General features: G+C 38.7%; 1 protein-coding gene across 4 annotated transcripts in view; it reads right to left on the bottom strand.

The window, feature by feature from the left end:
- The window catches only part of KDM4C (lysine demethylase 4C), a 297078-nt gene that overhangs the window by 256400 nt on the left and 27007 nt on the right, over positions 1-13671 (bottom strand). For 3 of the 4 annotated variants that reach the window (XM_048930999.1, XM_048930997.1, XM_048930998.1), the window contains exons 3-4: positions 5646-5821; positions 3007-3121 (exon numbers count right to left, since the gene is read on the bottom strand). In XM_048930999.1, coding sequence (XP_048786956.1) covers positions 3007-3121; positions 5646-5821 — 291 coding nt within the window. Of the gene's footprint in view, positions 1-3006; positions 3122-5645; positions 5822-13671 lie in introns of those variants that run through there. The other variant, XM_048931000.1, reaches the window with a different exon arrangement.

The following is a 13671-nucleotide window of genomic DNA, read 5'->3' as shown; positions in this document are numbered from 1 at the left end:
CAACCGTTCTGCAGGCTCAAGTTGGCATTACATTCAGGCTAACTTACAAGCAAGAGAGATTTACTAAAATACCATTAAAAAATAATAATAACCGCTTCAAAATTAAACTTCCAAAGCAGTCATAACTGGTGTCCATATTCAGTTCAAGAATCAATTTAACAAGTGAAGCTAGAAAGACTGGTGCTTTATTGTAGATTTTGCAAGTTCTGTCAGGATTACTAATTTTCACTCAAGTTCAGGTGAAGTTATAGGAACAGAGAGACAAAACCCTGAGCATCTATCCAATTAAGCTTATAAACTTAACAGAAATAATGTTCTTCATAATCTATTTGTTAGTGCAACTATTTCCTTGAGCCACTCTTATTGTCTTTTTCTGAAAAACAGTATAAAAGCAATTAGAGTGCCTTCAGCATAGAATAGTAGTTGAATGTTTGCTTGAAATATCTTAATTTATTTTCTATAAAGCTGTATACAGCATACAAAATATTTATTTTTTTCACATTATTTCCTTACAAAGATCTAATGTCTATTCAACACCAACAGAACACTGTAAAACTGTAAATACATTATGAACAAGATCGAATCTAGAAAAATCTATATATCACAAGAGTAAACTCTGAATCATCGACAGCAGTTGTCAGATTTCAAAACATGTATTTATAACTGTTCAATTTTTTTCTTTTACATAACAGATTTTTTAGCTTTGCCCCTTCTTCCAAATCCTTCAAAACCTTTCATTCTCTAATTTAAGAACAGTAAACTACAAAATCTATGATCTAAGCAGCTATTAAGATGCTGCATTCCACAAATCTTATTTCTTAAATTATTTAAACAGCAAAACTCAAAACTTGGTTGAGCTTCAGGCACTGATTTGTCATAAAAATAATCATCATGCAGACAAGAAAATAAAAGTGGCAAACTTTTAAAATAAAGAGTAATTACTTGCAGTACAGAAATACTTCTCAATAATTTTGACAGCTCAACCATACATAAACATCACATTTTCACCAAATTCCTGTTATTTACTATTAGAAATCCAGCTGGACATGCATCATTCTGTATCAATACCACGCAGTTTAGTATAAAATGCATAATGTAAAAACCGAGCACTTGTTTCTGTTTCAGGCTCTCACGTCAAATTAATTCTGCCCTCCTCTTTCTCCTGAATACTGCACCTAACTATATTCATCCCTTTCCCCCCAAAAATGGCAGTAGCAAAACAAACTGTATACATAAGATAAACAATCTCTAATTCGAAACCAAAGGGAAAAAAAAACATTCTTAGCACTAACAATTTTAAGACACGAAAAGTATAAGTTGCCCAAGCACACCATCTAGTGGCTGAAAATTAACTTTGGCAAAAATATTCTAGAGGTAAACTTTTGATCTGGCATCTGCAATTTTCTCATCAACAGTTTTCATACCAGAGATTACTCCCTGTTTTTGTTGACACTCCACTGAACTGTACACTCTGAAATGGCTGCTGTGTTAATTGTTCAGCCTGTTTATTCCTTCTTCCACAACTTTGCCTCTCACTAACATTTCTCTTTATTTTAAAATACTTATTTAATCACAACCATAACATGTATATTTGTAAAACACTGGTATGCTGAGAATGAGAGGTCATCTGTCAACAACAAAAAAGATATGGGAGAGAAGAGGGGGCAAAAGGAGAGTGAAAAGGGGGATGAAAGGGCAGACAAGAGGGGACACAGGGAAGAAAAGGAGAAAAAAGAAATCTTAAAGAGGAGCAAGCTTTTATGTACTGGGACACACGCACACAAAAAAAAACAAAAAACAAAACAAAACAAAACACTGTTTTCCTGTGCCCTATTTTTGTTTATACAGAAATAAAACAACTCGAGACCACCTGCACTTGAAGTGGCTCTTCACTGAAACAGCCCAGATCAGAATCTTAAATTACTTTTCTAATCGCTTTTATGTAACTGGACACAAAACAGAATTTGGACTTGCTGCTTTTTCTAAACTAAAGACCAGTAGACATTTGTATCTGCCTTTAAAAGTTCATATAAGCTAGTACAAAACTTGAACAGCCTAAAACTATCCTGGCTGACTATATGTATCATTAGACAGTATTCCAGCAATTTGTCTTCTGTGAAGAAGTATGAAATACTAGGAGCATCTCAGACTATCTGCCACAGGGAAATTCTACTTTTTTTCTTTTTTTTTTCTTAATGTTTGTAGAAGGGAGTTACATAGAACATGAAATAACTCAGGAGCCTGTAACTCTGTACAAGACAGGCTCTTTTGGATAAAACTCTGCTTTATGATTTTGAAAAAAATCCTCAAACTTCTTAGTGCCAGCACTTCTTCAATCAATCTCATTCCTTCAATACTATCAAAATCTGTATTTAGAGATTTTATTTATATAAAATATATTTATACATTTATAAATATATTGATTTTTACATATCCAATGTTTATATAACCAATTTGATATACTGTAATTTTACAGAACACAATATGTGTCCAGTCCTTTTTAATTCATGGAGATCTTCATGAGTAACCATTAAAATGCACTTCCTCTTTATTTTAATTCAGAGGCATAGTGCAATCACAAGCATATTTCACAGAAACTGTAGACATTCCCAACACACACAAAGTACTGTGATCCATTATCCTCCATGAAAGTGAGAAATAAATGTACTTCTTATTTTACTTAAAATATCACTAAATTTCCACATAGGTACACAAATACTGAATATATACTGAAATGTTAAGAATTAAACAGTAAAGCATTTCAAAGCCCTGGAAAGTTCCAGCTGAAGAAAGAAGTCCTATGATAAGAAAAAGTATCAATATCCTACAGAAATGTTCTTGCTGATGTACAATTAATTTCAACCCTGCTTAGAGTCTTTTAAGAGAGTAACACAAAGATTTCAGAAAGACAGGTTTTTCAGACACAAAACAAGAATGTATGCTCTAAGTATAATACCCTTTCAGAGGGGGCTGGAAGAGATAAGCTTCATAAAAAGCTACGCATACTTTATCATAAATGCTCCCATTGATATCTGCTCCATAAATTGGTGCCACAAAAGTCAAGTTCTTCCAGTATTTACGCTCCAGATCTTCATAATCTATGTATCTTGGGGTGCAGTATCTGCAGAAGAAGAGGTAAGGCAAATTTCAGCTAGTCTTTCAACAACCACCTTCAAAATGGACTATGCTTCTGATCCTGCAAAGAGAATCCTAAAAGATCACTCTATTTCAAATACACTGGAATACACAGGGAAAAATTATTACTTGTCCTGCCTGAATTCCTGATTTCATAGCTCAGAATGTAACCTCATGCATGACAGCTAGACTGGTTGAAGTTACACACCCATACAACATTTTTCTTTAATCTTCAGGAGATAAACAGAACCCGTCCTGACTGCTTTCATACTAATGTCCTTCTTTTTATTTCTGTTCTCTGTAACAAACACACACGGAAGAGCCACTTCTCTGACAACTGACATTTATTATTTCTCTGCTTCAGTACTATCTCTGCAAACACAGAGGCAGAGCCTACACAAGTCTATCTCACAATAATTCAAATGAACTAATTCTGCCAAGCAACAGTACTGCTTGGCAAAAACAGCGCTTTGCTTCCTTGCTCCTCCCCTAGGAAAAGACTTCAAGAGGAGACAGAGCGTTTCAAACAGTGATAGCAAAACTTCTCTCAAGCAATGAAAATAAAATACATAAGAGATCTTTCCTTTTTCCCCTGTAGGATACTATACCTTTATATATCCAAGAAGGTTACCCTTTGAAAATCTTCTGAAAATACAGCATTAGCATACTATCATAAAAAACACTCAATAATAGCCTTTCCTGTGGGATCCTTTTGTCAGGACTCTGTTCTCCCACATTTTGGTCTTTAGGAAAGAAAACATGTACTCCTTCTACTGCAGCTCTGAGAAACAGTTCATCATTAGCACTGTCAGATTACTACAGCTGAACCACTGGATAGAAACCCTGAATATATATGAACAAAGTACACCACGTGATAAAACAGAACAAAGATAAGCAGTTAACAATATACATCTTAAACAATTAATTTTTAGCAACAGAGTTTTTATTTCCACCGTTTTTCACTATATGGCTCCAGAAAACGACCTGTGTTTCTGTTTGACACTGAGTAATAAGGATACATAAATTCAGTTACTATAACAAGTATCTCCACTATGGAATGCAGGTATGCCCATATTTCCCTGTAGACAGGGTGGAGAAGCACGCTGTTTAAATGGTGAATTGAGAACACCTAAACAAATAAAAGATGCAATGCATTAGACAGCATTAAAACAGACCATTGTTTTAAATGGAGCTGTGACTTTCATTCAGATGTTCCTGGTCCTTTCCTCTTTTCCAAAGGAAAGGGATATCACCACAGTATCTAAGGAAAGGGAAGCTTTCTTCATAAAGGAATAAAAGTCTTTTTTTATAAGATTATAAGAGGTCCCAGTTCTTTAATAGCTTAAGAAAAATAAAGAATATTAGCAGTGTCACAGGAAGTGACATTTTCTCAAGAGCAGTTACAAATATTCAGAGAGAGACTCAATAATTCATTAAAAATTCTCCCAAATGTTCTTGACTTCAACTATGAAGTTGTAAACTGCTTTCAATAAAAAAGGTATAAAAACTGAAATCAGAAATGCTTCCCAAATACATTCCAGGTATTAAGCATTCTTGAATCTATTTTAAAAAATTGTTTCTCATTCTACCATGAATTAATCAAATACACATTTCAACCATACATGAATAGATATCATAGGAATTGACGTAACTTTCTATTTACTCTCTCCCCTAACAGCTCTGAACAAATACATATAAACAACCACAAAAACAGACTTCCATTCCTACTTATCAGGAAAAGAAACTTCTGTGTGATAAAACCACTTTTTTCACAAAAAGTACAAAAGTAGATGTACAGATATTTTTAAATTCAAAAAAAGAGATCAGTTTTCCACTTCTACACATGCATGGATACTATAGAACATTTTCTAAGAAGCCTCTTCAAGAGCTCTTAATAGTTTTTTTGATCTTGGTAACAGCTCCCCTCTAAATTTTAACTTCTTAAATTAGTTAACAAGATAAACTTTTCTTCAAACTAAGCCATTATTATTTTGCTTTCTCTAACTCATTATTTTCAAATATCTTCTCTCTCAACGATTTTTTATGTCACAATCCAAAAATCATTTTCCACCAGTTTTTGAGAAGTACTGAAGTAGAATATATTGTTTTACACTGGCAAAAGGAATGGGGAAGTATTCCTTCTACCATTTCCCTCTCTCCTCACTCACCAAGCTGAAGCTTTTATAGTATAGCGCCCAGCCCTTTTCAGCACCTCTTTTTTGCTTCCTTAATAGCTGTTTTGCCATACCCAGAACATGGAGTTTCTCTAAGTACAACTGTGTTCTAGATCCCTTTCTTTACTTCCAACATATGCAACAGCCACTTTCAACAACAGAAGAAAGATTCATATTGTGGTATGCTTCTACAACTAAAGAGAGAAAAACTTCCGTGAGGTACATTAAAAAAATAGTAATAATAATCACCATCATCCTATTACCACACTTAAAAGAAATCACAATATAGTAACAAATAAACACTAGCCATTTTAAGCAAGGACTACATATACATACTTGTCACTGTTGGCCAGCTGCTTGAATTCCTTCACTGTCATTGGCTTTTTCTGAATGTTATATTGTGTGAAGAGCCCTGACTGGCCAGTGACCATCTGCTGAATTGGAGCAGGAATCACCAGGTCTTCAATATCATCATAATGTTTTCTTGGCTTCCATTCCTTTGGTGGGATAACCTGAAAATTTGGGTGAAAAATACAGAATATCAACAGCTGCCACACCAATTCCAAATATTATGGAAAATCCAAAGAATCAAATATGCCCACATGGTGAATTTACTGCTTACCAGCTGCTACACTTAACTACATGATCATATTAGTGCACCTAGATGGTACAGAAACTTAAAATGGCCATAACATCATCTTCTGTTGCTCAGTTCACAAGCACTAACTCACTAACCCACAGCAATTCAGACCATGCAACTGTGCAAACATACACGTGTAACACAAATGGACAGAAATCCTTTACAATCAGAAAACAATACAGTGCACAAGCACTGCTCACCACGATACAGAATTGTTATCCTCAATGTAAGTAAAAAGCAAACTTCCAGCTGCTCTACGGAATTGCGTGGTGGGATCTCCTGGGAAACTGTCTTTAAGGGCACGGGTACAGAACAGAGTTGGTAGCTCTTTAAGCACACCCTTCTGCAAGGGCAACGGCTCTCCATCCCCCAGGTGAAGTCGAGCAGAGGAGGCAGGCAACCACCATGGCTGAGCAAGGACTTGCAGCTTAAAATGAGGGAAAAGAGGGAAAGTATAGGAAGTGGAAGCAGGGTTGTGTAGCCTGGGAGTAATACAGGGCTGTTGTCTGTGTGTGTAGAGATAGGATCAGGAAAGCCAAGACACAGATGGAGCTGAATTTGGCAAGAAACATGAAAGATAACAAGAAAGGGGTTCTATGTGTACATAGGCAGGAGGAGACAGGCCAAGGAAAGTGATCCCCTTTTGATAAAAGGTAATGAAGAGCTGGCTTCCTCAGACATAGAAAAAGTTGAGGTGCTCAATAAATGCTTTGCCTCAGTCTTCACTGGTGGTCAGTCTTCATGTGTCTGCCAAAACCCTGAACATCTAGGTGAGGGTGTGGGGAGTGGATTCCATCCCAATGTAACAGAGGAACAAGTCCATAGACCTCCTCATGCAATTGAATGTATTTAAGATATCATCAAGCCAGATGATATCCATCCTGGGGTTCTGAGAGAAATGGCTGATGTGGTTGCCAAGCTGCTCTTCATCATATTTGAAAAATCACAGCTGTCTGGTGAAATCCTGGCTGACTGGAAAAAGGGAAACATTACTCCCATTTTTAAGGGAGAAAGGAAGACACAGAGAGCCTCACCTCTGTGCCTGGAAGATCATGGAGCAGATCCTCCTAGAAAGGCTTTGTTAAATCACATATAAGACAAAAAGGTGATCTGAGACAGCCAGCACGGCTTCACCAAGGGCAGATTTTGTCTAAATAATCTAGTGGCCTTCTATGATGGAGTGATGGCATCAGTGGACCGGGGAGGGGTGACGGGTGTCACCTACCTGGACTTCCGCAAGGCCTTTGACATTGTTCCTCACCACATCCTTCTCTCTGAATTGTAGAGGTGTGGATTTGAAGGGTGGACTGTTCAGTGGATTAAGATCTGATTGCTAGCCACAGTCAAAGGTTCACTAGTTTGCTGATGACACCAAGCTGAGTGGTGCAGTCGATACACTCAAGGGAAGGGAAGCCATCCAGAGGGACCTGGACAGGCTGAAGAAGTGGGCCCATGAAAACCTAATGAGGTTCAACAAGGCTAAGTACAAGGTGTAGCACTTGTATAGGGAAAAACCAGGTGTTTATACAAACTGGTAGAAAAACTCCTTAAGAGCACCCTCGTGGAGAAGGACTTGGGGATCCTGGTAGATGAGATGTTGGACATGAGCCACCAGTGTGTGCCTGCAGCCCAGAAAGCCAACTGTGCTCTGGGCTGCATTAAAAAAGGGGTGGCCAGCAGGGGGAGGGAGGTGATTGTCCTCCACAAGAGCTACTCAGCTTTTGTGAGGCCACATCTGGAGTACTGCATCCAGGCCTGGGGCCCCCAGCACAGGAAGGACGTGGAGCTCCTGGAGTAGGAGGAGGGCCAGAGGAGGGCCACTAAGATGATCAGAGGGCTGGAGCACCTCTCCTATGAGGAAAGATTGAGGGAACTGGGCTTGTTTAGCTTGGAAAATAGAAGGCTCCAGGGAGACCTCGTTGTGGCCTTCCAGAACTTGAAGGGAGCTTATAAACAGGAGGGGGAACAGCTATTTAGGAGGGTGGACAGTGATAGAACAAGGGGAATGGTTTTAAACTGAGACAGGAGAGGTTTAAGTTAGATATTAGGAGGAAGTTCTTCACACAGAGGGTGGTGACGCACTGGAACAGGTTGCCCAAGGAGTTTGTGGATGCCCCATCCCTGGAAGCATTCAAGGCCAGGCTGGATGTGGCTCTGGGCAGCCTGGTCTGCTGGTTGGCGACCCTGCACATAGCAGGGGGTTGAAACAACATGATCATTGTGGTCCTTTTCAACCCAAGCCATTCTGTATGATTCTATGATTCCTACAATTGACAGTCCTTTTTCCAAATGTTGTTTGCTGAATAGAGTATGAATAAATCTCTTTTTTTCTGATATATTTATGAAATTACAGCTAGTTCAGAGAACTGTTGTCTGCTTAACTTACACAAAACTTCAGTGTACAGTTCCATTAGAATAGCAGTTTGGACTCATTAAGACATACTGATTTTGTATTAACACAATTTAAAGCTCATAATTAAATATTAAAGCTCTGTGTGGATTAGCCAATTGTAAAGCTAACATTTATTTCAGCCATCACCATTGTCCAAAATCTATTCCTCAGTAGGTATGAAACTGTTATCACTAAAGCCATTTCAAATTTCCAAGAATCCTGTAGTGACAGAAGTGTTCTTTAACAGACTGCATAATTTTGAATATTCCTTTTACTACTTATCTGAAAACAGAAAATCCTCTAGATTTGAAATTGCTAATTTTAAAACAAAGTTGGAGACAGGTTTTGGGCAGTCTATTTTATCCTACTGCTTTCCTTCTAGCTTCTCCTTTTTTTTTAATTTTACTTGACAAAATATCTGGATGCTGTATTTGTGGATTTGCTCCCCTCATTATAACTCATTTCTCTGCGAATCTCAGATTTTCATAGGCATTGGCTTGCAAATTTTTAATGAAACACAGAGCAAGCAGGATGGCTTTTGTAGAAGTATCTCTACTATTTATGAATTACGGAACTTGAATAATTAATTCATATCTTAAAGGTAGCTTTTACTCTGCGATAGCTAGATCATTCCTCTAATGAAGCACTTCAGAATTTCATACAACACTGCCCATTAGAGACTGTTATAACATCACTCAGTAAAAAATAAAGAGTTTAAAAAAAATAAGAGGAAAACACTACTTAGATCGTAAGATCGTTTGCTACCTTACTAAAACAACTGTAAGCATGCAAACTGTAATGCTCAAGTACTCAAAATCCAACCATCTAAGAGATCTGGACAACACCATTCATGGTAGTAAGTACATACTAACCTGAATATACCAAGCTAAAGAAAAAATATCAGATAGTAATATACTTCTATATCTAAAATTTTGACTTCAAACCAACTTTTCCTTTATTCAGTTCTCACATGGATAGAATCCCCTCTGTCTTTTTTCCTCTCAACTACCACGTGATTTCATTTATGTAGGGACTCCAGAGCTTGTTTCAGTTTTTTTAGCTTTCAGAGAAAAAATAATTGTATCATCTTGTGATTTCTACACAGTTCTCTCATGCAAATCTTAAGTTTTGTTCACATCAGCATTATACCGAATGTTGGTTTGGAGCAGGGAAGTCATGCATTCAGAATATATGCATAAAAATCAAATATGTGCACAGAGGTTTCCATTTTCATGATTATTAAGCATGAACTCGTACATCTGGCTCAATCAGATGAATACTGAAAAGCAAAATTTGCATTATCTTCTTTAATTCAAGGTCAGTGTGTTTTAAGTGATTAAAACACTTTTGTGAACGTTGAGTCAAAATATCCACTTTCAACTATCTGAAATATGTTTATGATTGTCATTACTCATTAAAAAAGTGAATTGTGTGAGCACTGATATTCTTTCTACACATCATTTAAATGAAAACAAAGTCTCCACCCCAAATAATTTACTTTTTCTAGCAAAGGTCAGAGCAAGGAATAACGATATTAAAACACCATATCTAAAATGACATATAGTCAGAGGCCGTATCACAGTTGGAAATAATGACTAGGTCAAGTTTTTTACTTACTGACCCTGGGATCTACTCTCCCAGAGAGGCCTCTTAACATTCCCTTTAAAAATGAACAACCTTTCTGAAGTCAGGCAAATCATGTTTATGTTATGAAAGCAACTTAGATTAAAATCATCAATCGTTTGATGTTCAAATTAAAAAAAAAAAAAAAAACTAAGGCAGAGTTTTCTCATTTATCCGTATTTACAGCAAATAGCCGAAGTATATTTACATTGACTGATGTTACTTAGGGGATATGTATTCAGTTTTAGATAACAAATGTCACAGTTATAAACTACCATTCATTTTCCCCTATGAACATGCATATTATAGAACTGAGGTTATTTCAGAATGCTATCAAAGCATACAGTTTGTATTAAATCCTCTTTTGCGTACTAGTAATCTCCTGTCCCACATCTGATTCTGAACAGCAGTGGCTACTATTTCTATGTAGCTAGTTTTATTCAAAATCTGAAAAAGTTATTTTCCTTCTGCTTGTCAATGTATACCTTCAGTACAATGTTCCAAAATTTACTGTCCCACTTGTCAATTTGTTTGCAAACTCATTTAAGTGCTTTGCTCCACATAAGTGCAGTTTGAGGCTCCAGAACAATTCTTAGTCAAGAAAGAGCAATTAATCTATCAGTGTACTTTATTTTTCTCTTATTCTGTGGCTTTCCTTTTTAAGAAAAGGACTCTCTGTGACAATAGAACTAAAATGCATTATTCCATGCTTTCAACAGCCTGATTGAAATTTGTTAGCCGATTTGCTTCAGGGTGTACAGTATATCATCTGTCTAGGAATGGCTTTAATACTGTCTTTCTTGTGCCTCTACTGTTTACTTTACGTATAATAGGAAAGTAGGAACTTAATAGGAACTTTACAGAATTATAGAATGGTTTGGATTGGAAGGGGCCTTAAAGATTATCCAGCCCCACAGTTCAACCAGAGAACCCAACCAGTGCCAGTATCAGTTGTCCCTATAAGCAAAACAAATAAATGTTCACAGAAATCAGTTTAGCAAAGAGAGAAGGTTCTAAGTTTGGAGAAGAAGTAGGGCCTTCACAAAGGCAAAAGGAGGAAGAGACAGAAACTACCCAACTCCTAATTTTGATTGAGCTTCAAGGTATGCAAGAAGACTACAGCCATCAGCCAGGGAGCACACTGTCACCTGGCTGCTCCAGTGGTGGGATGGTGCTTTCAGCAGCCTGGATTCAGTGGGTAGTAAAGCTAAGCAGCTGGGATCTCTTTCTCGGAAAAGAGGCAATGACAAAGAGTTGGAAAGAGGACACACTCTTTCATCCTATGGTGGCAACTCTTGTCAGCCATGAGGGAAAGATAACCCAAGGAAGACCTGGTATTTAACCCACGCAAATGGAACACCATGGAGAAAAGTATCCAGTACTTAAGGGAAGCTATGGTAGAAATTGTAGGTGCAATTAACCTGGATGATAATACTCACTTCCAAGATCCAGATGACATCAAGTATACATGACTTATGTGGCAGGGCACTGCATGGAATGAATCATCATCGTATGCCAGCACCCTGGCAAGAGTGAGGTGGGAAGATGACAAAAAACCAACTGTGGATGACAACATGAAGATAGTCTCTCTTCTTCCCTACAGGCCTGTGTCTAAGCTCTGTGTCTCAGCCATTGTTCCTCCACCTGTACAAACCAGTACTTCTTTCATTAGAAGTAAGCAATACTTTGCCTGAGAGAGAGAATATAGTGGGTACACACCACACACCATCCTGTGGTTTCACCTACACGATCACTGAGAGGATATGAGTAAGTGGGATGAAAATCTTACCTCAGTTCTACAGGCATGTGTACGTGAGACACGTGAGAAAACAACTGCAAAAGGGTCGTTCTGTCCCAGTTTCCAGCAGGCAGTTCTCCAAACAGAGAAGATGTTCTGACCTTACCTCTGAGGTTGACAAAGACAATGAATACAATAATCAGAACTAGAAAGACCGTGCCTCCAGCCAGGTAGAGGAAAGGAACAATTGGGTTTACTGGGCTATGTGGATTTGGTGAACTGGCATGTCAGAACCACAGAAAAATCAGGCATTAGTGGTCTCTGGTGTGCAACGCACTTCAATGCCATCCAGTTATTAAAAGGTAAAACGCATGTGAATTTCTGGATTGACAGGTAGATCTGAAGAGTTACCTGTATTGGATGCCAAAGAGGGCCTAACAAGAAATAAGTGGCAAAAGCACCCCACTGTGACTGATCAAGAGGCTCTGTGCATCCTTGGTATAGATGAGGAGGGATGTCAAGGACCCAAAGGGGTATAAGTGGGCTTTCAGTATAGCTGCCATGGAGATGGAGAACATTAAGTAGTTGTCTATCTTGCCTAGTCTCACAGATGACCCTTCTGTAGCGGGGTTATTAAGAGTAGAACAGCTGGTGCCAACCACTACTACAGTGGTGCACTGGCAGCAATTCAGCACCAACCAGGACTCTCTAATTCCCATTCCCTGACTGATTCATGAACTGGAGAACCACACAGTAACCAGCAAGACTCGTTCACTCTTCAGCAGTCTCATATGGCCTGTGCAAAAGCCCAATGGAGAGTGGAGGTGAGACTACCGTGGCTGAATGAAGTCACACTACCGCTAAGTGCTGCAATGTCAGCCATTCTAGAACTCCAATGAAGAAGTGCAGCTAAGGGTGGCAAAGTGGTATTCCACAACTGACATAGCTAAATCATTTCTTCAGTCCCTTTGGCAGCAGAGTGCAGGCCACTCCAGGAGTGGAATCACAGTCTTACTATTTGTCACGGGCTGATCCAGGCTGCACTGAAACAGTGGGAATCTCCTGAACACCCACAATATACTGAAGACATCATCATGTGAAGCAACACAACACAGTAAGTTTTCTGAGAAAGGGAAGAAAATAACTCATTCTTCTAAAACACGGTTTTGCCATAATGCAAAGTAAACCTGGAAAAGGCTCCTCAGGGAAATGGTCACTGCATTGAGTTGCCTACATTCAGTAAGTACACAGCCAATGCTCACAAACACATTGTCTCATTTTTGAGTGGTTACTGTGGTTTAACTTGACAGATAGCTAAGCACCACACATGAATGTAAAAAGCAGGTGCTCTACACAGCAGTCAGGGAAAATGACCCTACTCTGAGCCTTTGTCAGAAAGCACAAGGGAGACTCAAGTTTGCCCTCTAGGGTTTCGGTGCTGGGGACACAGAGAATCCACGGCCCACTACACTCCAACTGAAAAAGAGATATTGGCAGCATATGAAGGGGTCCGAACAGCTTTGGTAGTAGTCTATGTTGAAGAACAGCTCCCCCTTGCAATCCAACTGCCTGTGCTGGGCTGGGCATTCAAAGGGAGGGAATAAGAGACTATTTCTGACAGATGTACAAGTCCAGGCAAGTCTTGGACAAGCCCACGACAGTCTGTACCTTTGTCTCAAAGCCTGCTGTTGGACAACTTCAACAGATGGACAAATACAAGAACTCTTTTGTCTGAAGACTTGCAGGCCAGGTGCAGTGAGAGATAAACAGCTGCCAGAGATAATCACCCGCTAAATGGTCTATGAGCAGCCTTTTGTGGACACATACCAAGGGAGAGAACTACCCGGAGAACCTGCATGCCCACAGGTGCTCAATGTGACTCTTACCTAAGTGCCAAGAATGCAGTGGTGGCAGAACAAAAAAAAGGCACCAACAGTCAAGGAGGGGTGTGCTCGATATAGGATGCCCC

Source organism: Lagopus muta, chromosome Z (assembly GCF_023343835.1).
Source record: "Lagopus muta isolate bLagMut1 chromosome Z, bLagMut1 primary, whole genome shotgun sequence".
NCBI classification, from domain to species: domain Eukaryota; kingdom Metazoa; phylum Chordata; class Aves; order Galliformes; family Phasianidae; genus Lagopus; species Lagopus muta.
Note: the sequence above shows the minus strand (reverse complement) of the source record. Positions and strands in the feature narration are given on the sequence as shown.